This window comes from Coenobita brevimanus, chromosome 83 (genome assembly GCF_032717465.1).
Source record: "Coenobita brevimanus isolate Jiangsu-jjx chromosome 83, ASM3271746v2, whole genome shotgun sequence".
Classification (NCBI taxonomy): Eukaryota; Metazoa; Arthropoda; class Malacostraca; order Decapoda; family Coenobitidae; genus Coenobita; species Coenobita brevimanus.
The window spans coordinates 6,958,759-6,984,362 of record NC_137036.1 but is presented as its reverse complement, the minus strand read 5'-3'; the positions used below and the strand labels follow the sequence as shown (position 1 = coordinate 6,984,362).

The 25,604-nt window shown below is 43.4% G+C and overlaps 3 protein-coding genes across 3 annotated transcripts in view; all 3 read right to left on the bottom strand.

Annotated features, from left to right (window-relative positions):
• Positions 1 to 2,199: 2,199 nt before the first annotated feature.
• On the bottom strand, positions 2,200 to 2,877 carry LOC145409898 (uncharacterized). The gene has a single exon (XM_080280163.1). It carries the CDS (start codon positions 2,875 to 2,877, stop codon positions 2,200 to 2,202), a length of 678 nt encoding a protein of 225 aa, XP_080136289.1.
• Positions 2,878 to 4,640: 1,763 nt separating this feature from the next.
• LOC145409897 (ionotropic receptor 93a-like) overlaps positions 4,641 to 25,604 on the bottom strand; it is a 188,990-nt gene continuing 168,026 nt past the window's right edge. Inside the window, exons 5-6 of the mRNA XM_080280162.1 lie at positions 5,048 to 5,177; positions 4,641 to 4,820 (exon numbers count right to left, since the gene is read on the bottom strand). Coding sequence (XP_080136288.1) covers positions 4,641 to 4,820; positions 5,048 to 5,177 — 310 coding nt within the window. The remainder of the gene's footprint in view (positions 4,821 to 5,047; positions 5,178 to 25,604) is intronic.
• Positions 5,366 to 11,433, bottom strand: LOC145409805 (uncharacterized). The gene is made up of 10 exons (XM_080280112.1): positions 11,421 to 11,433; positions 11,070 to 11,194; positions 10,577 to 10,693; positions 10,150 to 10,385; positions 9,909 to 10,037; positions 9,434 to 9,592; positions 9,014 to 9,099; positions 6,420 to 6,640; positions 5,736 to 5,916; positions 5,366 to 5,469 (listed from the first exon to the last, which is right to left on the bottom strand). Exons 1-10 carry the CDS (start codon positions 11,431 to 11,433, stop codon positions 5,366 to 5,368), a joined length of 1,371 nt encoding a protein of 456 aa, XP_080136238.1.

Genomic DNA, 25,604 nt, shown 5'->3' with positions numbered 1-25,604 from the left:
TCCCGTCCTGTAGCTGACCTTCCCAGTTCTCTGCAATTCCCCCTTGTGGATGGTGCTGATCATATTCACGACCTTCTTGTCATGCCACCTGATCGCCAGAAGCTTGTCTGACTTCTTCAGGTGCACATCTCCCTTGGATGATGATGATGCTTCGGGGAAACTTGGCCACTCTTTCCTATAGCTCCGTACAGTGCCAACAGTGCCGATGCCGTGTTCAGCCAGGTATTTGGAGAGTTTCGGTGCTGTGTAGTAATTGTCTGTGTACAGCACATGATTACCACCAAAATACCTCTCCATCAGCACTTTTACAACGGAGCCAGAGAAGCCAAGGGGGTCTTTCCTGTTCACGTCCATTGTGCTAGCAGAGTAGATTACAAAATCCAGGATATACCCCGTCTCACAGTCACACAGCACAAAGAACTTTATCGCAAAGCGGTGGCGTTTGCTGGGGATCTACTGCATGAATTTGAGACGTCCTCTGAACAATACCAGGGATTCGTCTATGACGACTTTCTGCATAGGCCGGAAAAATCGCATAAATCGATCCCTAATCCTGTTGAGAAAATCCCTCACTTTCCACAAAGGGTCAGTTTGGGACGGGTTTGCATTGTCAGCGAAGTGCAGGTATCCTAGCAGCTGTCGGAACCGATCCCGTGACATATACTTCCCGAATATTGGGATAGTAGTAATGTCATCCACGAGCCAGTACTCCTCCAACTCATGTCTCTTTATATGGGGCATCAAAAACATTAGTGCAAAGAACACCTACAGCTCTCTGATCCCGACAGGCAACCACGACACTTGCTTTGGTGAGCCAATAGGTCCCAGCCCTTCTGCTGCACACTGAGCTGCATACCTATTGGTCTCATCGCTGACATGCTGCACGATTTCATCATCCATGAAGGCCAGGAAGTAGTCCACAAAGTCATCTCCTGCGTTGCATAGAAAGGCAGGCTGTATTCCAGCATTTGTCATATCAAACGGCGGATTGTGTGGCTGAAAATCTGCACCATCAGACCAAACAAATGCATCAACCTTCCCTGTGCATGGTTCAGTGGAAGTGGCAGGTCGCATTGCACTCGTTTCCCCATGAGGAGCTGAGGTGGAGGCAATGGGTGAGGCAATGGGTGAGGCAGGAGGTGAGGCAGGAGGCGAGCGGGAGGGGTGTGAGTGCGGGGGCGGTGAGTGGGGGGGTGGCGAGGGTGAGGGAGCTGAGCGGGGGGCAGGCGGGGGGGTTACTGACCTGGTGCGTGGTGAAACTTGACCCTTTCTTCCCCGCTTATCACCTCGCTTATCACCTCGCTTATCGCCCAGCTTTGCCCTCCAACTGCCACGCATCCCCTTTGTTCTAGGCCGGCCTGCCCTGCCTGCACGGCCTGCACGGCCTGCCTTCCCTCACTTCGCAGGCTCTGGGAATTCGTATTCCTCAGATGATGTAGACTGAGGAGAGGGCACGGCAGAAGATGATGATGATGTGAGGGCAATAGGGCTAGGGGAACGGGAAATTGATGGGAAATGCTTACTAGGGCCTGGTGTGGGAGACGTAAGTCTGCGCTTCACTCCCTTCCCATGTGCAATACCAGTTTTGCCCATAGGCGCCTTCCCTTTCCCAAAGTAAGTTGGGGGTGGTGGGGGGGAAACAACACGATCACTTTCATCACTGTCACCTATCAATGGAAAAGGGTTCACCACCAATCACTGCCAAATCGTCACTGCTTGCTGTGAGTGTGTCACTTTCACTGCCACAATCAAGAGTAGTACTTACAGTTTTGTCCAGCTCTGTTCTAATTTCTGGAGTGCTCAACCCCTTTTGCCTCGCCGTCGGCAGTTCCTTCACCGGTGTAGAGGTAGAAGGCACACTAGCACTAATCATTTTCGAGGAGGAAGCGAGCGACGATGAGTCGGGACGGAGCGCCATTCTCACGCACAGAGCTGGACAGATACTGACTGATGCGGGTCAGGGCAGGGGTGGGGGGGGCCCCCTCGGGGTTGGAGGAGGGAGGTGTGGGATGGCTGGTGTGAAAGAGCTCGACAGCTACTCTTGCGTGAGACACTTTGCGCGCAGGAGAAACGCGCGGTGTTCAAAATATTCACGATCATTCCAGAATGACACCCGCGGTTTGGTCCAGTTTTGTCAATGTCATTCTGGAATGACACCCACGGTTAAAGGGCTAAGGAGTAAGACTGTTCCCCAGAGAGTCATGCAAGACAAATTGCACAGTAGTCGACGAGGGAATGTATGGCGTGTGTGTAGAATGTCCTGAGGACGCGATATGAGGCTCCTAGACTTAGAAGTGAGAGGGCTTTGAGCACCGTGATTCTGGGGGCACCTCGCTCTCGTAGGTACCATACTTGGATGGAGAAGGACAGGTGGCTGTCAAACCACATCCGCAAATACTGATGGCTGAGAACAAGGTCAAGCTGGTACCCTCCGAAGGAGAGTGGATGCTCAGGAGGTCTTTGACAGAAGGGCATGCACTTGATATTTCCAAGATTTATCTTGAGGCCGAGTTTGCAGCATCTGTTGTGGAGGCGGGTCAGAGTAGTCAGTGCCCTTTCGTAGCAGTCCCTATGGGAGAAGACTAGTACCAAGTCATCGGCATAACAGAGCAGAGTGATGCACGAAGTCGTCAGCAGGCTCTTGACAAGGGCATTGAATAAGAGAGGACTGAGCATGCTGCCTTGAGACGGTCCGTTCAAATGTGGGAACGAGAGAGAGAGCTGCCTTAGAAAGCGAACACTGGCACCACGTTCGAAGAAAGAGTCTTGGATCCAAGAGAGGAGTCTGCCGCGAATGCCTTTTTCTTCTAGTGCTCCCAGTACTGCATCAGGGTCAGCCAGCTCAAAGGCCTTCTCTAGATCAAGGAAGACGGCCATACCTCAGCCATTTCTCAACTTGCCGAGAAAAGAGGCAAGGCATTGCGAGGCATTTCTGCCAAGGAGGCAGGCGAAGAGCAGCGGGTGCAACAGGCCTAATTCCAGGCAAAGTGGGAAAGGACGAGGCGTTCAGCAGTCTTTGTGATGCAGCTGAGAAGCAAGATAGGTCACATCACAGCTGGCTCGCATGGTTTGGGAATGATATGAATGATGGCGGTCTTCCATGATCCAGGAAGGCGTCCTTCCTCCCACGAGTGACTGATGAGCTCGAGAATGTGGGCTCTCCCACTCTGTCCCGATCTTGCAAGGAGGGAGTAAGTTAGGCCGTCAGAGCCTGGGGCTCTCGTTCCCCTGCCGCGGAGGGCTTGGTCCAGTTCCCCGTCAGGGAAGGGTACGTTAGTGTCGTCGGGGCGAGAGCAGGCCTTGTCCACAGAGGCCCTTCTGTGGCCCCTAAACCGCGTCAGCGCATCCCTGACTGGCTGGGGAAGGTTGGTGGGTAAGGTCCTTTCAGCGAAGTGGGAGGCAAGCCGATTTGCTTCGCTTGCAGGATCGGGATGAGAGGGGGGTTTGGGAGGCTGATTATTGGAGATGCGTTTGATCCTGGTCCACATCTCATTGAGGGAGGGCTCCTGCAGCCCTTTTATAACCACTGGCACCCAGTCTATACCAACCCCTCCCTTCACACCGCACCAGTCATTGAGCACCTCCCCTCTCACCACACCAGTCAGTGAATACCCCCCCATCCCCTCTCACCACACCAGTCAATTCACGTCTGTCTCACCAGTCTATCTCACCAAATTATTAAACCATTCAATAGAATAGGTAATAAAGTTTCTTTTACGCCATTTAAAAGTTAGGCTAATGAAGAAATGGTGATCTAAGATATCTCACAAACACAACTTCTTCAGTGGCCGGAATCATACCATAAAATAGTCATTTTCCATAGTAATTCTGAAGTACTGTAAAGCGATTACATATGTAGGCAGCAGTTTAGAAAGCTGATGTGATAACTGTTCGTTGGTAGGAGACATGCACTATCAAAGACACTACTATCTTCCCAGTTCTGTCTGAAGAAAATTTACACATGGCGAGATACAGTGAAAACCCTATCTCTGCTAGTGCGGGTTTCAAATGGTTTGATTTTTCCGCTATATATTCGTCAAACTTTGAGTCTATATCCCTACTAAATAGTAAAATAAGCACATACATTATTTCTTGCCAAGGAAAGACGGATATACTTTGTCTGAGAGAAACATTAACATTCAAAAATTTCAGAAATTGTCAAGTGACCTAGATACAGTTAAGAATTTTATTTTGGTAGGTACCAGGCAACATTGCTCAGTCAAAAGTCAATGGGTTATGCACTTTTACCAAACTTTCATTGATTTTACCTTTGAGTCATTGGCGTCAAATATTTTCATATCAGTCATCTATTTCTGTTTTATAGTTTAACAGTTAGACAGATTATACCCTTGTTGCAACTAGTCATCATAATCCGGAAATGTACACGACAGACCACTGACTTTACTTCAAGTTTCGGAGTATATTTACCTACAGACATATTGAGTGGTGAATGATGACATCCATGAAAACAAACAAACAAACATTACAGCGAATGACACTTGGAGGATCTATCATGCTTTGTATTAATATTGCTGTATTTATTAATGAACTAATAAATTTAGTACTACTGCGTTGTTAAAAATTTGACGCTTAAAGTGAAGAACTGAAGTATGAATTTTATGTGAAGTTCGTTGTCGTTACTAATGAAGTGCGTGGTTAGTGGTGGTGGTTGTGGTGGTGGTGATGGTGATGATGGTGGTGTTTGTATCTTGCGTATCCACCTGGCCCTGCTCTTCCCACTTGGCCCCATCACACATCTGCTCCATTACCAGCACCACCACGGCCATTAGAAACCCACATCCCAACACCACAAACATGCCCTAAAAATGAGCAGTATGCCATGTAATGCCTTAATCCTTTCCTTCATCAGCCAACCCACAATATTCCCTACGTAGGGAAAAAGTAACATGTTTAATGCAAATGATTAGGGCTGTTTGCAGTAAATTTACAAGTAAAATTTATGATTACATATTTAATGAAAAGTTTTGAAACACATGGAAGCTAAGAAGTAAAATTTAACATTCAAGAAGTCCGTGGCAGGACTTACCCACAGGCTGCTGAGTGAGAAGGCAGATGTGATGGTGATGATCCTGGGTGGGTTCTTGCAGGTGCTGGAGTTAGGATGTGAGAATTTCAGCCATTTATCATACAGCCCAGATTCCACCAATGAATAAGCCCTGTCTTAGAAAACAAAATAGTTAAAACATTATATTCGTCATGCCAGTAAATAATTATCTTAGTAATAATTTCTCATGCTTATTTCGGCTTCGATATAGATACCAAGTATTTTCAAGCTCTCCTGTGTAAAAACACACAGGACCATTTTTATCTTTAATATTATGGCTACGGACAAACTGTTCAGTTCTTACAGCTTATTTAGTCTTGGCATAAAGGGGCTGTTCTTTTGAGCTACCATGGCCAGAGGGGTGGTCAGGTAGCTGCTCCGGGACAGATAAAAATCACAGGTACCTGTCAAAATATTTCGTAATGACAAAGTGATGGGACTATTATACTGTTAATTAGAATACATAGTCCTTCTTCAAAAGACTCTTAAATTGCGATTTGTCTAATGACACGCAATGATTATCATTTAAAATCCTTTCCAGTTAATGTCGAATGAAGCTCCTCCCCTCACTGACATGAAATTTAGTACAGATACGCTACACTTATAGTACTGATTACTAGAAAAGTATGGCCATAAATATTTCTAGTGAACATGACAGCCACATTATAACCTGTGCGAGAAAAGCTCCTTGTCAGCATGTGATTATAGACGAAGTCCAGGTCAAACACGACATGACTGCCATCCCGTACAATGGTCTCCAGGCTTTGGGGTAATTCAGCGAACAATCTGTAAGCCACTCGGTCTGTGCCCATCAGATTACCCAGCTCGCAGAGTGGACCCGACGTGGCCGTCTGAAGTACAGAAGGCTGTTAGTAATCGTCAGCTTTGCTGAAATCTTTCGATTATATAATTAAGTGAAACTTAGGAAAAATAATCAAACTTTCCGTAATACATAGCAGTTGTGATGCTGTGGCAGATAACAATTACCTGTTTGGCATACTTTGAAGATAATTGGCAGTTAAGGTTTGGAAGTAAATTAACTGTTCAGAACAGGGACCAACTATAAGTTTAATTGCTTGTTCTGCAAATGCTGAAAGACCGATAAGAAAAATAGATTTAACAATAGTTTCCTGAAAGGAAGAGTTGTCTTCATCGTAGGGCATTATTTTATCAATAAATATGTGAGAAGCTCAAAGGATACTTCAAGAGTGATCAGATACTATTTCCTGCGTACTGATTTGGCTAAATTATCTTGGGTTGCTTTATTGACAACCTAAACATTCTTGGGCACTGAACAAAAAAAAAAAAAAAATAGTACATGATTTTCAATTACATTACAAAAACAACTGTTCACCCTAAGATAATGGATGATCAAGGAGTTCTGAACAAGAATTATTCCAACATCAGACTTGTCAAGAACGTCATCAAGTCTCTGGTATGGTTGGTCGATGTATCTGACTGCCAGGAGTGACATGAGGTTGCCGACGTAGCTCTGTGTCAGCACCAATATCATCAACATCCACACCCCCAGCATCACACGATCCCACCACCACCGACATTTAGTTCTCTTTATATCTGTTACAATAAGAGAGAATTTAATAACACAGAACAGAGACACCAACAATAGTTAATGGCCTGCCGTGTCTAAGAATGACAGCTTGTTTCCTGTAAGTTTATTAAGCACTTGATATAGTTTAATATACTCAAACTAAGTAGGCATTATAAACTAAGACAGAAAAGTGGCTTTTTTCCAAGGCTAGAAGAACTGATCTACTTCGAATATTACCAGTGCACTAGCCTAAATGAACTGTGCATAACCTTTTCATTAAATATCCTAAGTTAACTTTGTTTTCCGTAAATTAATGTCAAATCACTGATAGCTTGAAAAAGCTAAACTGTAGCCTATTTGATCTGATCTGAGAGAAGACGAGCCTTAAGCTTTTGAAAGCTGGCAGTTGATTGGTTGTCTAAGTGCATTCATTATTAACGATAAATTTTAAATTGTTTTGATTATCTGGGTTTCAATAACCGTATGACGAAAAGATTACCAAAATAAAATGTTATATATAGTTGTTTGCATAGATTAATTAAAAAACGGGATCTTACTGTGTTTAGCAGATGGCCTAGATACATGCGACATTTTGAATTCTGAGGACAAATCAAAACACGTTCAGGTAAAGTTTTACAAATACTTTGATTTTTTTTCACATGTTCAGGCAAATTAAGGTAAATTATGTTATTACTGCGATAGTTTGTAAATTATAACCAAGCAAAACATCAGAAATACAATGAAATCTAAAATATTCACTGAATTTCGATCAAATGTAGATTTGGGGGGGGCGGTAGGGCACTCATGAGGTGTCGCATTTGGCTAAGCAGACGAATATTAAGATTTACTTGAACGATTCTTGTCGCATCAGTTTGTATCATGCTTTCTACTTTCATTTCATCAGTTTTTTATGTTAATAGTTTCGAATATCTAGCTACTACTTTCAACCGAGCTGTGACAATGTATGGGCAGTACAATACTGAAAAAGTGACAGTAAAATATTGCTTCTTCACCCATGTCTACCAGCCATTTTTCATTGGAATTCCAATGTTTTAACGAGTTAGATTTTACATAATGCCGCAGTGATGACATACTTTACCTTAATTTGCCTGATCATGTGGGAAAATATCAAGGTACTCGTGAAACCTTACCTGGACGTGTTTTGTTTGGTCCCGAAAACTGAAAATTTCACACTTACCTATGCCATTAGATAAACGTTGTAAGGCCCCGTTTTCAAATTAATCTATGCAAATAACTATATATAACATTTTATTTGGGCAATCTTTTCGTCAGATGGTTACTGAAACCCACATAATAAAAATAACTTAAAATGCGTCGTTAATAATGAGTGCACTCAGACAACAACTCAGCTGCCAGCTTTCAAAAGCTTAAGGCTCGTCTTCTCAGATCATATCAAATAGGCTATAGTTACCTTCTTGCAGCAGGACGCGCAGACAGTTAAAGATGTTGGCGTCTACGCTGCCTGTTTCTTGTGTGTGGGAAGGAAAGCAGAAAGGCAGGAGCAGCATCACTGAGCACACAACCAATAGTGCTATTAACAAAGTTGCCCAAACAATTGGAGAAAGAGGCAGTAGGAAGCCCCACGGGTCCGCCTCAGGACGACCACGGGCAGCAAGAACATGGTACCCACCCATGAAAAAATATGCAGAGTATTCCATCCACTGGCTTCTACTAAAATCCAGTAAAATTGGTCCAGGGGTTAACTCCACTTCCTGAAATGTATTGTCTAGGTAAATATATCAAAGGAGAATAGAATACCTGCCAGGATTTACACTCAAGAAGTCTAATCTGTACCAACTCTTAACCCTCTCTGTGGTGCGACTTCACATTACCGACGCCATACACTCCACATGAAGTTTTAATTTATGCAGGTACCAAATACCAGATAAATAGTTTTCAGTCTACAAATTACGCAGGACAGAAGTAGCTAAAATACATTTTTAAAATGTTTCACGGGAAAAGTTAGTGACAGTTTGGTTGAGTAGGTTGGAGTTTTGCCTGTTAATATGTTGTACTGCTTTTACGGTAGGAATGAACATAAGCAAAATTTCACCTAAAAAGATCGGGGATTTTCCCAACAACAGACATTCATATGTATCGATGAGTGAGGCAGTTGCTATCACGAGGAGAAAAATCTGCAAATTATTATATTAATTACCCTGGCTAGATCTAATTGGCTGAAGCTGGCATGACTGACTGCGTCTGAACATAGTTCAGTTTCTTAAAATAATGGTTGTACCAGTACTTTGAAGAAGCACATAACAAATGATTGAAGTATCTTTTGAGACTGATCCTTGTTCTATCATATTCTTTTACTCAGTGTAGGAAAGTCTATCAATAAATTTATATAGGTGAATTGATGCAGTGACTCACTTCACGTGTGATGAGTCCCAGCATGCCAGACCAGGTACCATCACTCTTCCGCAGGCCCCAGCTTTTGTCAAGGGATCTCAAGTATGTGTAACTGCCAGAGAGTTTTGAAAGCAGTTACAAAAACATATTTGATTTACCATTAGGTATCGTTGCATACCGTCGTTAAAACGACCTATGTGCCATACTGTAAGTGGCTTTCAAGATTATCAGAACACCTTCTTTGCGTTTCTTCTGAACACTACACCTTAATGTCTCCTTGTATATTATTAATGCAAAACTATTCCCATAAAATATTAATATAAACAACACAGGAGAAGGCTAAAGTGTGATTTGCAACATGATTCAGTAATTAAGAGTTGCTATGAAGTCTTTTACATCCAAGAAAACAGCTGTGTATATAAGAATGTGTGCAACCAATAGCTCACGTAAAGTTCATAGCAGTGGATAGTATTTCCATGATATGTCCGGCTGCACCAGTAAAAGTAAGACGTTTGTTGCCAGGTATCGTTAGGTCGTCTACCATGACCACCGACTGCGAAGGGAACTCCTCGGCTGTCACCATCACATGGGGTCTGTGGGGGAACCTGGAGCAAGAGGTTGAGGTCTGATGAGGCAATGGACTACCCTTACAAAATTCGAGCATACCTTCCAAAAGCTAAACACCGGCTAATCAAACATGTACAGGGAAAAGGTCAGTGGCATTTTATCTCGTGGTCTAACATTCAAATTACGTCAGATATACTATAGATGCAATATTGTCCATTATACTAGCTGACTGGCTCCATACTCCTTTCATGTGAAAATTGATAAACTCTACTATATTTTTAACAAAGACAATATGTTAAAACCATTCACATATTATTTAAAGGATCGTGAAAGTTAAAGACAACAAGAGCTTACCGTAAAAATTTCTTGGGAAAAAGATTTGGTGGATTGGCAAGACTTATATTCAGGTTAGTACTCCACGATGCTACCTGTAAAGGCCGAGTTTCTGGGTCAGTGAAGGGTAGCCATGCGAGCACTCTTGTCCTGTTGTTAAAAATATGAAAAGATAAGAAAATAAATAAATATGAATAACGCCAATGTATCAGGGCAATATCACCTCAAATAAGTGCTCATATCCATAGAAAATGTTTACTACCTAAGGACTGGTGAAGCATCGTCGACAACAGCGAGTAGGGCGTTGGTGCGTGATAGAGTCTTGTGAAGGTGGTGGAGGGTGTGGAGACGATGGAGAGGGAGGCGGGTGAAGGCGAGTAGCCTCGTTGTGTGCACTGACAGGAGGTGGTTCTTGAAGGAGAACTCAGCGAAGGCGGAGAGGAAGGTTGGGTCCTCGCTCACTACCACCACCGTCACCCACCACGACCCATCAAGAAGCTAATGGTAAAAAACAACCAACAAACCGTTTAAGTATTAAGCTCATTACTCTTAATAGGTCTGCTTTTAATCTATTTTTGCTGTTACACACACACACACACACACACACACACACACACACACACACACAAATGTCCTCAGACTGCCTCCCAAAGTTATTTTATCAGCCTTGACATGTTGTAGCCACTTACCCGACGAGCAGTGGCGATAGCCTGGTAGAGGTTTTCACGGGTCATGTTGGCGTTTTGTTCATTATTTGTCACCCCAAACACTCCGACTCTCCACTGAGCTTGTAGGTCAGTTAGATCCTGAAAAAGAATGCAAGGTGATGATTTGTACCCATTTAGCGCCACTGACTCCAGTGAAAGTAAAACGTGTAACAATGAATGATCTCGAATCGGACTAATATTCTTTTGCGAATACATTTTTGCAAGTTCCTATTTTCCACAACAACTGACTTTATCTAACTTAGAGATTTCCAGTTCCATATCAGCACTTCCATAGGTCTGCCACATTCACCTGCCAAGCTGAATTGAGAGTCAGTCTGTTCTTAGGATCTGTACCAGAGAATATGTGAGGTAATGTACCTGCTATACATCATAGGGACAAATCTTATTTTTACTGTATATTCCTTGATTCATTTCAGAAATTGTCCAAGCTTTGCTTTTGCTAACATTAACGTACTTGCATTATAGAGAACGCCCATGGAGAGTCGTCTATTACCAGCATGATGGAGGAGCGGGAACACTGCTCTATGGCCAACATGACATCAAGAGCTCGGCGAACGTCCAGTGATCCTCGAGTTTTATCTGACAAATACAAAGATGAATTTAAAGTAAGTATTGATGTACGGCACTCCGTAGGAAAAGGCAGTACCTGTGTATGATTGGTATCATTAACTGATCTTGAATCTCAAAAGGGTTGTAAATGTCAGATTATAGGGAGAGGGTGAATCCCCCTAGCTAGGACCAATGGATCATATAGCTCTCAGGGCAAGGAGAGATCTTTAGAGGGACCGCTACATCACTCACCAACAATACGGTACCATGGTGCGGGCTCGAAGTGCCAACCCTATTGTCGTGAATCCCGAGCACTACAGCTGAGCTATTCTGGCCCCAAGAAGGTATTGTGGTCCCAAGAAGAATACACCAACACGCGCCAATTTTCCAAGAAAATATTAAGGAATATATCTTTGCAATTTGTAGAATGATTTATACTGGTATATTCACAACACGTAGCATTCTCTTTTATCCACTGAAATGACGTGCAACAGATTTTTGAATGAAGGACACATACTAAACTTCGTCGATGTTCTGGTATGTTTTTTTTATGCTTGATTAGACATTGGATTACAGTTAATTAGGAGCTTAGGTATGGAAAAGCAAACGTTACAAAATGGTATTTCCTTAAACTACGCACTTCTTTTACATTAAAATATACACACATTCCAAATATGACTAGGGTTTTCATGATACACACTGAGGTAAGCTAAGATAACCATAATAAAATCATTAATATCGTCGATTTCCTTTGGTTACAGCTAGGGTCAACTTGCCAGAGGTATGAGGCAGGCGGGCGTGTGCCAGAAGCCACGTAACTCCCAGACCAAGCCACAATGTCCCTGCAGCAGCCGCCATCACACCACCACAAACTTCTAGAGAAGAATTACTGTGTATAAATGGTGTTGTATGTTTAGTTCAGTTACTGCATGCTGAGGATCTGCATTCTTTGGAAAATATAAGACAGTCAAAGTTATCAGCAAGATACCCATGGTGTACTAAGCACTGAACTGTTGTAAAACCGTTTAAACAAGTGGGGTACAAAAGTCAGAAACTGACCGTAGTTTTTACTGCTTATTTTGACAAGTATTTTATGCAGACAAGATGCACAAAAAGTGCAAATCTCATAGGCTGCTAATATTTTCACATTTACTATGTTTTTTTTTTTTTCTTTCTTTCGGTGACTCGTATACGAGTCTTAATCAGAAATGTACACCACTGAGTTTTCAAATGTGACCCCAGTTTTGTGGTTTTATGGGGAACGGCTACTTCCTCAAGACAAGAAATAATTTTTTTGTTAATCTTAAAACAATGCTTGGAAAATCTGCCTATTTTTTTCTCAACACTCTGACTGGGAGACAGTGATTTGGAAGGATTTGAAGATTAGAAGACCCTCTCTATTCCAGATCAACTGGGGCAAACACGATCTGTTTGGAAGAAAGTATTTGATAAGCCTGTCTACTTCATACGAAGCCACTTCTCCCTTCGTGTATGACAGTGTAAATGGTTAGAAGTGTGGGAAGAAGGTGGTGTGAGGTTACAGCTGAATGAAAGTCAGATTGTAGTCTTTTTAGTGTTTATTTTCATCATTTTAAGAAAACTTAAATGTAAGTTTAAAGCGTGGCATGTCAAAATTAATACTGAAATTACGAATTGGTCAAACCAAAATGAGCTAAAATATAAGACGTACATGGCTTTCTTTCCTAACCATGAGATATTCGGACCCGTCCTTGCAAGAAATCGAAAACATAAGTTTCCATGAATATAAGCGGGCCAACAAAAAGATGAATCAATGAGCGACAAACACCTTAAATTACTGGTACACATGGTAAAACAAAAGTATGGGGCAGGAAGGGTACGATGATACCTGAAATGATCAATATAGCTTGTGTAGTACTTGGGAAATTAATTGATTATCGTCTGAATATGCATCCAGTAACAGTATGAACCATGAATTGACATAAGAAACCTATCTGTGACATACTTATGTAAGCACGTTTGACAACAATGGGGAATAATTATCAAACATTTCTAGAGACCATCGTCCATGGTGTCAAATTGTTTCGGGACAAATGTGCAATAATACTTTTTTATCGTGTGTACATAAATGCAACAGCAATTTTTCCAAAGAATAATCAAATATAATTATGATAATTCACAAGATAACTGTCGAATCTTGTTAAGTCTGTTAAAATGTCTGGGCACACTTTCTCCTGGTGATTCTCTGTACATTCATATAAACTGAATGACAAATTAGCCCTTTATTAACTGGAGCCAAAGTTATTGTAGTTTACATTTTGATACCGTTCTCATGTCTTCAACTTGTTCATGTCTTCGGCTTGAGTGTTCCTACCGTGGATACATTATATTTCTACGAAGAATAATGAGGAATTACGTTTTCTACCCAACACTGTTTTCTTGCATTATGAGGTCCACGTTTGGGTAGCAGCCTGTCTGATTCTGTTCACAAAGGCATTTCAAATCTTTAGCAGTTTGTAAAGCTGAATATGCATAAGAATAATATTTCTACGAAAGCGTGCTTGTCCGCCATAGCAGTTTAGACTGGGATACTCAATACTTCCACAGTTATATTGAAATGCTAAATGTACTATTCTGCGATTCATATCAAATATGCTTCATCCATCCGAGTGGAGTGCTAGAGGATGCCAGGTTTTCATCTGGTTATGAAGGACTTTGCATTGTTCTTCCTTTTTAGGTCTGCCTGAGCGCTGCCTGTTCTCAACGTGTCCCTCCTGCTTCCACCGATTAAGCCACCTACAGACTGTAGTGACGCTGGATCCTGTTACCCTAGCTATGGCACGAGCTGACAGGCCCCCCACCCACATCCAGATAAAGCTGCTGCGTTCTGTCAGGGAGGTTGATCGGCATGACCGGTGTGCTCCCATGTTCTGTAAATTATTCGACAAAATATGGAACCTTACTGCATCGATGACCATACTGTATATACGAGTATTATTTAAAAGGGCGATAAGAATACTGCTAAAATGGCTTTCATATAAAATTCTGTGTTACCATTGAATGACCTCTATAATTCCACTTTAAGCAAATCATCATGTCTGCTGCGTTATGCGAGATACTGCAGTTTGAGTATCATCGGGGAGGGGGAGGGGTAGAAGGTACATGATGCTGAATATGCAGTTAGAACTGTTTTATATAATTCACAAGATCACGAACTTACTGCAAGGCACAACCAATATATAAATTCATTAGACAATAATGTCAGTTGTATAATAACACCAAGAGATTGCTGTATTGAATTTCAGATGGCAGTGTGGTAGCATAGATAAATTTCACGCTTAGTAAAGTGCACAATCTCGTTATTTAGAGGGCATATGTGTATTCCATTGTGCTATAAAATGCTCTGCCAGAATACTTAACTAGAGCCTTTTTTTTATTGCACATTTCTTTGACACCACAGTCTAAGTTTCTGAAAAACCAATGAGGCACACAGTGAATAATCTGAGTTTCCTTCAGCAGTACCGCTTGTGTATGAAGTTTTTCACTATGTATACGAGCCAATTGGAGGTTTCGTAACTGTTTCGGTATGGTAAATTTTCCCTAGTTATCGAGAGTGGAATATAAACTGACTTCCTGTCTGTTATTCTTAATGATCCGCAGCTAATGTACTACTATGACGGATGATTTGCATTTATCATGGAACTAAAAATTAATTGTCACTGTCTAAATTTAGCAAACGCCAGTTATCTCTGGGAACTGGATAATCATCCGATTATGATCATAGAGGATCTCATTTTGAAAAGTAAGCTACACAGTATTGTAAATGCGGTAGAGTTTACTAACACCGACCCACTGTTTATGGTTACTCAACACTGTACCACATGACTCACCGTCAGGGTGTGGGGGTGCAGGAGAGATTGGAATGGAACTAAGAGCATGAAGCAGCAGCTGAGCAATGAGTGGAGGCTGGTCTTCTCCGCCCCTTTATGGCCAGTGAATATCTCCCCCTCCTCTATCACCACGCCAGCCAGTTAATACCTCCCCCGCCCTTCTCATCACGTCAGTCAGTGAACGCCTTCCCCTCCCTTCTCAGCAGTTCAGCTAGTGCACAACTATCTCACCAATGTTTTTCACGAAATTATTAAATTCTACAACAGAATCGGCAAAAGTTTTTCTTATTTTTTCTACTATTCAAATCTTTCACTGCCTTGGAAAATTATGGTGATTTACGATATCTCAAGCACAGCGTCTTCAGTGGTCCATACCTTAAAATAATAATTGTCTCAGTAATTCTTCAAGTAGCGAAATTTTTGTCGTGTTAATACTTGCTGTCACCTCTTCACCAAATTCGTAAAGCCGTCATATATGTTGCCAGTATTTTAGAAAGTTTATGTAAAAACTGTCATTTGAAGTTAAGTACAAAATAATAATAATAATAATAAAAAAAAAAAAATTCAACCATTGTATTAAAAAACCGGAAAATATGTCAAGTGATCCAGATAAGGTCATGAATTTCATTTAGGCTAATACCGCAAAATTTTGTTGAATCGAGGGTCAATCGATGATGCGCTTTAACCAAACTTTCAGTGAGTTTATCTGGGTTATTGCCAACAAATATTTTCATATTTATCATCCCATTTCTCTAATAAAATTAGTTGGTAGGACAGATTATGTTTTCTTTGCAACTAGTCATCATATAAGTGTTTATTAATATTTTTGTTTGCCCCTGGGGGTAGGGGGGGTTTTCAAGAATACTCCCCCAGTATCCCTGCTTGTCGTAAAAGGCGACTAAAAGGGTTGGCGGAGGGTTAGTGCCCCTCCCCGGAAAACAACTAACTAAAAAGACAAACAAGAAGCCTCGGACAAGGACTGACCAAACGATGACGACCCAGGACCGGACAAAGGACTTGGTAATGGCAACATGGAATGTAAGAGGAGCGAATGATGAGGTGAAAGAGAGAGAGAGATTGTCCAGGTGCTTGAGGGTGCGAAAGTGGATGTATGTGGAATAACTGAAACAAAATGGAAGGAGGAGAAAGTGTGAGAGAATGGGAGTATGGATGGGGTATATGTGCAGGAGTAGGTGAGAATGAGAGGGCAAAGGAAGGAGTATGTATAGTTGTGAGTAAAAGATGGAAGAAGAGCATAAGACAGTATGGATCACTTGGGTCAAGGATTGTGTGGGTAAGGTTGAAAGTTGGAATACAAATGTGGGCGATTGTGTGTGTGTGTATGCGCCAACGCAAGATCGTGCTAGCAGAGTGAGAGAAGAGTTCTGGACAAATGTGGAAGTGTGCATGGAAAAGTTTGGAAGGAATGAGAGAGTGTTTTTGATCGGTGATATGAATGGTAAAGTAGCGAATGTGAAGATGGATAGAATAGTTGGTGAGTGGGGTGTGCCTGCTGAGATAAATGAGAATGGCAGTGCGTTAGTGGACATTTGTGCTGGGAGGGGGTTGGTGATAGCCAATACCCTATTCAGGCATAAAATGATCCACAGGTATACATGGCGAGTGATGAGAAGGGTGGGTGGTGAACTGAATGAAAGGAAGGCAATGATTGATTATGTGTGTGTGGATGAAAGGATGCGAAGATGTGTAATGGATGCAAGAGCTTATAGAGGTTGGGGGAGTGGACTTTCTGACCACTACCTGGTGGTGGCCAGAATTAGGATCCAAGTAAGATGGAGAAATAGAAGAGGGGAAAGGCGAGAGGAAGGAGTAGTTGCAAGGAGAGTGGAAAGGTTACAAGAGGATGAGAAAAAGGCAGAGTATAAGAGAGAAGTGGAGGAACGATTGGGCAAATATGAATTGGAGCAGATGGGAGACGTGGAAGGTGTGTGCAGGATATTTACAGAAGAAATATGTGCAGCATGTGATGTGGTGTGTGGGAGGAAGAGAAGACGGAGGGGTGTGCAAGGAACAGCGTGGTGGACTGAAGAGATGAGACATGCTGTGGTACAAAAGAAGAAAGCATACAATGAATGGATGAGAAATAGGGGCGTGGAAGAAGTTGAGAGGCGGAAGAGAGAGTTATATGTAGAAAGAAAGAGAGAGGTGAAAAGATTAGTATGAGAGAGTAAAAAGAGAGTGGATGAGGAATTTGGAAGGAATTTGAGTGTAAAGTGGAGGGACTGTAAGAAAATGTTCTGGAAAGATGTGAAGAGAGTAAGACAGGGCGGAAGTGAGGTTAGCAGGGGAGTGAAAGATAAAAATGGTAGATTACTAGTGGAGAAGGGAGAAAAAGTGAGCAGATGAAGAGAACACTTTAAGGAATTGTTGAACATACAGGATGGAAGTAATGAGAGTATATGTGGCTGGGGAATGGCTGGGTGAAGGAGGGAGGTGAGAAGACAAGAAGAAATCAGTAGGATAGAAGTTGTGGAAGCAATGAAGAAAGTTAAATTGAGGAAAGCCCCAGGAATTGATGGAGTGTGTGGTGAAATGCTTAAGCATAGGGGAGAGATTGTAGTAGAATGGATGTGGAAGATGTGTAGATTGGCCTGGGAGGACGGTAGAGTCCCGGAGGATTGGAAGTCAGGTATAATTATTCCCTTGTACAAAGAGAAAGGGAAAAATGAAGTGTGTGGTAATCATAGGGGGATTCGTCTTCTCAGTATAATAGGAAAAGTGTATGGTAGGATACTTATTGACAGAGTTAAAGAAAGAACAGAGAAATTAGTTGGAGAAGAACAGAGAGGCTTTAGGAAGGTCAGAGGTTGTGTAGATCAGATATTCATTCTTAGATCTTTAGTGGAAAAGTTTCTAGAGAAGGGAAAGAAGTTGTATGCGGCTTTCATGGATTTGGAGAAAGCATATGACAGGGTGGATAGACAAGTATTGTTGAAAGCATTAAAAATATATGGAGTAGATGGGAAGTTGTTGAATGCTGTGAAGAGTATGTATGATGGTGCTAAGGCTGCAGTGCGTGTGGATGGTGAACTAAGTGAATTTTTCTCTTTGAAGGTTGGGCTGAAACAGGGAAGTGTCATGTCTCCATGGTTGTTCAATCTGTACATGGATGGGGTAATAAAAGAGGTACAAGGTAGGGTAGTGGATGTTGGAGTGGCCCTGGTGAGAGAGGATAGTGTTTGGAAACTCCCTGTACTGTTGTTTGCAGATGATACTGTGTTGTTGAGTGAAGACGAAGGGGAGCTGCAAGGCTTGATGGATGAGTTTGGGAGAGTGTGTAAGAAACGGAATCTAAAGGTGAATGTAGGGAAGAGTAAAGTGATGGTCTTTGAGAGAGGTGAAGTCAGTGAATGTACAGCGAGGTTGGATGGTGAGGAATTGGATAATGTGAGTACGTTTAAGTACTTGGGTAGTGTAATGAGTAAGGATGGAGGTTTGGAGGGTGAAGTGCTTGAAAGGGTACAGCAGGGAAGAACTTTGAAAGCAGTAATAAGACACAGGGAAGTGAGCATGGAAGTGAAAAAGTTACTACATGACAGTATTGTGATACCAACTCTAACGTATGGATGTGAAGCTTGGACGTTGTTGGAAAGACACAAGTCAAGAGTGAGAACAGTGGAAATGAGTTATTGAAGAGAAGCCTGTGGAGTCACATGGAGAGACAGGCTGACGGATGAGGATATATAGGAGCGTTGTGGTGTGGATGTGGATGTGATAGGAAGCTTTATGAGGAACACACTGAGGTGGTTTGGCCATGTGGAGAGGATGGAAGGTGAGAGACTGACGAAGAGAGTGTATGTGAGTGGGGTGGAGGGGGGAAGAGGGAGGGGGAGGCACGGATGAGATGGAGGGATGGGGTGGAGAGATATATGAGAGAGGGGGGTGTGAGTTGGGAGCAGGGCAGTGAAATGGCGGGGGACAGGGCGACGTGGAGGCGTTTTGTTTGCGGCCACCCCAAACGGGATTGAGGCGTCTGGCAATAGATAGATAGATAGATAGTTTGCAGATATGATTTGAGGTTAATGTAGATATCCAGGAAAAAAAAAAAACAGTGATATGACACTGTGATTGGAAGTGGCCCAGGCAGAAGTCTTGTCCAAGGCAAGTTGCATATGCTGCTCAGTAGCAGACATGTGGGAGCCAGAAAACTATATAACTAAGTCATCCACATAAAGGGATGAGGATACCTCAGCAGGCAGTGTCAAGAATGGCCACTGCAAACAGGGAAACAGCCAAAAGGTGTTGCTCAGAGGGAAAAACTTCTCAGATCGACGCCTCGAGCCTGATAAGGTTTTCTGAAGTACATTGTAGTTTACGGAAGCCACTCTGTGAAGGAGGGAGAAAGCAACCCTTCTTCAGAAACCATACAAGCCCGACACTGACCATCATTTCAAACAGCTTGCACACGCATGATCTTAAACAAATAAGGCGATAGTTTGAGACATGTGAATGGGGAGGACAATATCCAACTTCCAACTCTTAGGAATAGAACCCTCACTCCAAACCCTGTGAAAAGGTCCAATAAAAACTGAATTTAATCAGTCGGCAGATGACGCAGCTGAGCGTATGGAATGTCGTCAGGCACAGGAGCAGTGTCATGACACTCCGAGAGGGCAGCACGCAGCTCACGGATGCTGAAGCCTAAATTATATGGCTCTCCGCCACGAGGGCAAAAGTCAAGACCCAGCCTCTCCTGATTCCTATGAAAGCTATCACACGGCTTAGAAGGATCCTTTTTTGAAACTGTACAAAACTGATTTGCAAGAGCAGAGCCTGCTGCATCTGGTGCAGAAACAAGATTTCCGTGAAGTCGCAACACCGTTGGGGAAGGGGGCGAGAACCTACCAGAAATCTTGCGCACCTTTTACCACACCACAGGCATAGGAGTAGAGCACATAACTGTAGAAACGTACGACCTCCATGAGTTATGGCGAGCATTCTTCAAGTCCCATCTACAGTGGGCACGTGCTTGCGAAACTGGATTTTTAGAAAAACATCACAACTGGCAAAATATTGGCGGGCAGCTGCTTTGTAAGCTCCTTTTGCTATAGAGCAGTCATCATTCCACCATGGCACAGGTCTCTAGGATAAAACAGCAGAAATCCATGGGATGGAATGAACCCCTGCTAAGAAAAGAGTCTTAGTAAAATAACGTTCGGCATCATCGATAGTTGAAAAATCAGTAACCTTGTAGGCAAATACTCATAATTCCTCAAAGAGAGAACAATCAGCCCTATCCAGACACCAGCGTGAAATACAGGCTGCAGGAACAGAGCAAGTAGACTGGACCTACATAGCATAATGGTCAGTACCATGCAGATCATCCAAAACCTCCCAAGAAAAATTAAGGGCACAGTCCGAGAAGGAGATGGTGAGGGCATTGACAGAATATGTGCCAGTCTGAACATGAAAATGGGTCGGCCTCCCATTGGTTTGGACAACCAAATCTAATCCCCAACCAAAGAAGCAAGATCACCCCGGAGATTTGAAAGTGAGTCACCCCACAAAGGATGGTGGCCATTAAGATCACCAAGGAGTAGAAAAGGGGGTGAAAGTTGACTGACAAGGGTCTCCAGATTAGCATGCATAACAAGAACAGAAGGTGGAAGGTACAGACAACAGATGTTTTAACACCTCCCAATGTGCATCCGTACCACTAGAACTTGAAGGGGAGACTGTATAGCAAACGAAACAAAGGGGACATCAGATTGGCACAAAATGCCACATCCATCGCTGTGACCACCAGGAAGAGATGCATGGAAGACCTCACACCCCCTGATAGAAGGTAACGGTCTATCCCCCACCACTGTCTCCTGGAGACAGACACAGAGTGGGCTCAGAGCAGAAAGTAATAACTGTAATTCCTTCCAAATTGCCATCGCACCTCTACAGTTCCATTGACGACAAACTGGTACTGATTGAGCCATACTGATTAAAGTAAAATTATATGAACTGAGAAACACCAACACTATGTAGCAACCTCGTTGGGAAGGGTGTGAAAGAACTTCTTCCTAGGCATGGAGCTCTGCCTTGCCAACCAAGAAGACAGTGAAGATTTAGAGTTTCCTTGAGTGAAAGGACCTTTACCGTGAGACTGATCCCGCCTTTCGCCTGAATGAGCCCGAGGCACAGAAACCTTCCTGGAAGACCCACTCACCAAGTCCGCACCCCCACGTTGGTCCAGCTGGCGCCTCTTGGCCAACCGGACCCTCCCCAACTGAATGAAAAAAAGGCCGTTTGCTGGGTGATGGATTTGAGGGAGCAAGCAACCAAGCCCTTTGAGTGTCTAAAGACCCAGACCCCACCACACTTGAGCAAGAGGCAGAGACTGGAATCCTAGAAAAACCATCACAAACACCCTCCAACTTAGGCACCACCACTGCCAGCGTTGCCAAGCGAAGAGTCCCCTCAGAATCCTCATGTGGTACAGAAGTTCGACCCTTAGAAGGAGGGGAATCACCCAAAGACTCCTCACTCCTCACCCGTTTGAGGTTGGCAGACGCAACCTCCATCTCAATGCCAGAACTTAAGGACACACTAGAAACTGTAGAGGCACACTGTAGGGAAGATTGAACACCAGTAGCTGAGTAAGCAGATGGTACAGTAGCAGCAGTTGGTACAGAAGCTGCAGCTGATACAGCAGCAGCAGTCGGTATGGGAGTAGTGGCCTATACAGGAGTATCAGATGGTACAAAAGTAGCAGGCGGTACTGGAGGAGCAGCTGGTATAGGAACAGCAGCTGGTATAGGAACAGCAGCTGGTATAGGAACAGCAGCCGGACAAGATGCAGATTGTAAAGGTACTGGAGCCTCTTGGAGACCACGAGGAGTAGTAGGACGTCCGGTATCGGACAAGGGATGAGGAAAAAGGTCAGTGAGAGGAGCAGGAGTCCCATGATGGCGCACAGCAGAGTTTGACCTACAAAGAATAGAAACAAATATCACACCAGGGTGGACATATATAGACATGACATTGTCCTTAGATACAGTAAAACTCAGCCTCTTTGTAGCTCTGAGAGATAAAATTTCATGTTTCATTTTGTAACGATCACAAGATTTTGAAGAAGCAGCGTGCTCACCATCACAACTGACACAGATACAGGAGTAGGGCATTCCACATTCCACACCCTCATGAATATCTAAACCACACAACTGGTGGGAGATCCAGGACAAGGTGCCTAAAAATTCGGCCAATATGACCCAAACGCTGACAGTGGAAACATCTGCGAGGCAGAGGGACATAGGACCTTACTCTGTACCGGTACCATGAGCATTGAGAACAGCAGGGGGGCTCAATGAATTGAAAGTCACAATCAAGGCTGGAGTCGGCACAAGGTCACCATTTATATTCTTCTTAATCCTCTCAACCTTTATTATATTCTGGGCAGACAACTCTTCAACAAGGCATACCTCATTGTAAATTAGTATATCCTTAGCAAAAATAAGGCTATGAGAATGATTCAAAGAAGCATGGGGGGAGCATGTAACTGACTGAGCAGAAAGCATGGATAAAGATGGAACTGTTGCACTCTGAGAAGGGTCAGACACCTCTGCCAACAAACTGCCATCAGCCTGTGGAACCACTTTAGGGGCTGCACCACAAGAAGCAACTAATTCTCGATGTTTGAAAAATGTTGCACCTTCTGAGGTCTACCCCAGCAGAGTCACAAACGACTAAGAACTTGTCAAAAGGTGCAGGAGGAGGAGCAATCAAAAAATTATCCAAAACTCTAAAATGGGGGCCCTGAGGGCTGGATACACTCCTTGATTCCCTCCTGTGACCCATGTTATGGGAGCCACAGGACTGGAGAGGCAAGGCAGGGGAGGCCGAATCCCCCGTAGAGTCACATGGTACCTGGAAGGGCTCCAGAGTGGTCAAGTGAAGGCCGAGAAGACGTGCTGAGGTCTGGAAGATAGGCAGGTTGGGGCACATTATTATCATCCATAATAATAAACACAAAAACTTCATTCCAACCCACGGAGCCCAACAATGGGAGGCCATATACCACAGGTGACCTCAGGGGCAGCAGAAGAGTATGCGTGGGTAACCACCAGGGAACCTAGGCGAGGGAGACTCCAGGACGATAGGAGCCACCAGGCCCCCCAGTGCCCACTTGACCCTAGCCAATGCATGACCAGCTGATTGACCTGATCACGCCCAACCAAGCCACCACTCTAGCCAGAATAAGGGACCAAAGAGGTGTATTGCTAGATGCAAGGCGCATCATGCATCATCACTCAACCCCCAGGACTCCCGTCTCCCAGCATTACTGGATGCCATGAATGACAAACATGCGGGGAGACAACAGTCCCACCCTAGATGGCAAATGGGCAGGGACTAACATCGTCAGCAGGCCTCCTCCACCAGTGATGTAGGGGGTGTTTGGTTCACATGACTGAAAAATGCCAAACCTTACAAAGGTTGGCACGCCTCCAGAGTAGATGGCACTGCCAGCCACACTTCAAGCCCTGCCACCACGTGAAGGTGAGCCCCTCTGCGGGATGTGATGGGGCTATGGGGATGTGAGATACCAGTCATTCAGTCATTTTGGAAGGGGTGCAGAGGAGTGTGATAGGACAGTGTGAGGAAGGTAGGTCCAGTCTACTTGCTCTATTCCTGCAGCCTGTATTTCACGCTGGTGTCTGGATAGGGCTGATTGTTCTCTCTTTGGTGGTTTTGGTGATAGTGATGATAATGCCCTGCTTTCAGATGCTGAGTACTGTATTATTTTGTGTGTTTAACTGTAGTTTGATATGTTGGTGTGTGCTTGTATGCCTTGTGGTCCAAGGTGATAAAGGTTCATGTTGCGTCTGTTGTTTGGTCCACAGGCAGATGAGTGCTTAGGGTTCCTAATGATGTGCTTCGTCTGGTTATAAGTGAAAGGTGCGAAGTTTGGGACTGTGGGGAACTGTCTCTTGCATCGGATGACACGTCAGTCGTCACGATGGGGGTTTAGATGGCTGACATGTGAAAAATGGTTGATGAGAGTGTTTGTTGTTTGTTTGAGGGTATGGTGTCTGTTGTGATGGCAGCATGTGATTGGGTAGTCTTGCTGTTGGAGAGTGTGATGCTGTTTAGTGTTTTCTGGAGTTTGCTGGTGTTTGTTTTCTGATCGAGTGTTTTGGAGAGTGTGAAACTGTTTAGTGTTTTGTAGAGTTTCCTGGTGTTTGTTTTGTGATCAAGTGTTTGGAGATAATTATTCCAGTTTGGTGTTTGCTGTTCTGATATTTTATACTTTATCTGAGTGTTGAGTTCTTGTATTTGTTGCACAGTGTCCTGTGTATGGGAAGTTAAGGAGTGTCGTAGTGTGTCGCATTGACCGATGAGGCCTTGAATTTCTGCTGTGAAGTTGAGGTTGTGTCTCTTTCTGTTGCCTCTAGGGATGTCATTTGTCTGCATTTTGAATAATTGTATTGAAAGTGTGCATAGCAGTGATGATGTTTGTGATGGATGTTCTGTTTAATGTTTCAAAGTGTTGTTCTGTTTCAGTTGTGAAGGCCTCCCAGTTGGCTTTCTTATAATTAGTGTATGCGTGTCTGTGACCAGCTGGGGTGATTCTGGTTTTGGTAGTGAAAATGATTCGGAGGTGGTCAGAACCAGGGGTTTTTACCACTCTCCAAGATGTTGTGGGGACGAGGTTTGGGAAGCAAAATGTGATGCCTGGGGATGATGGAAGAAAGAGAGCTTGGTGTGGGATATGGGTATGTTAATGGGGATTAATGAATATGAAAAGATTATCTGTTTGGGATTGTAATACCAGCCCTCTGTCTGTGTCAAGGTTTTTGACACACCTTGGCGTTGAAATCACCACCCAGGATGATGATGGGTATGTTAGTGATGTGGTGTATTTGAGAAGAGTAATTGTATGGTACTGTGGGGGGTGACTGGGGGGGGGGAATGTATGTATTGGTGATTGTTATGTGTGATTTGTTACCAGTGTGTCTTTTAATTGATTGTATTTCTGTTGTGGTGTCATGTGTGGGGAGAAGTGACTTTGTGTGTGCACTAGTAACTGAAAAGTTGCCCAAACCACTGGTACAATAGGCACTAGGAAACACCTCGGGCCCGACGTAGGATGACCACGAGTAGTTAGAACATGGTATCCACCCATGAGAACATATGCAGAGTCTTCCGTCCACTGGCTTCAGGTGAGATCCATGTAAAATAGTCTTGAAGCGAATTCCTCATCCAGAAATGTTTTATTGACTATTATATCCAAGAAGAGTAAAATACCTGCCAGGTTACCCTGAAGAAGTTTAATCTCAGCCAACTCTTAAATCTCTTTATAGTGCGATTTTACATTACTGACGCCATTTCTTTCACAGGAAGATAATACTTACGCAATATAAGAAATACCAGATCTCATAGTCTTTCTAAAAATGTGTTAGATTGTAGGGATTTTAAGAGGAGAGAATGTTCAAGTTGTTCTTGTCATAGACAGGAGGAGAAAGATGAAGATGAGTCTGGGGTTTGATTGCAGCTTTATTCTCCAGAGGAAGTATCATCACAATAGTACTGAGGTGAGAGGGGTTTATGCTTGCTAAGTCCGT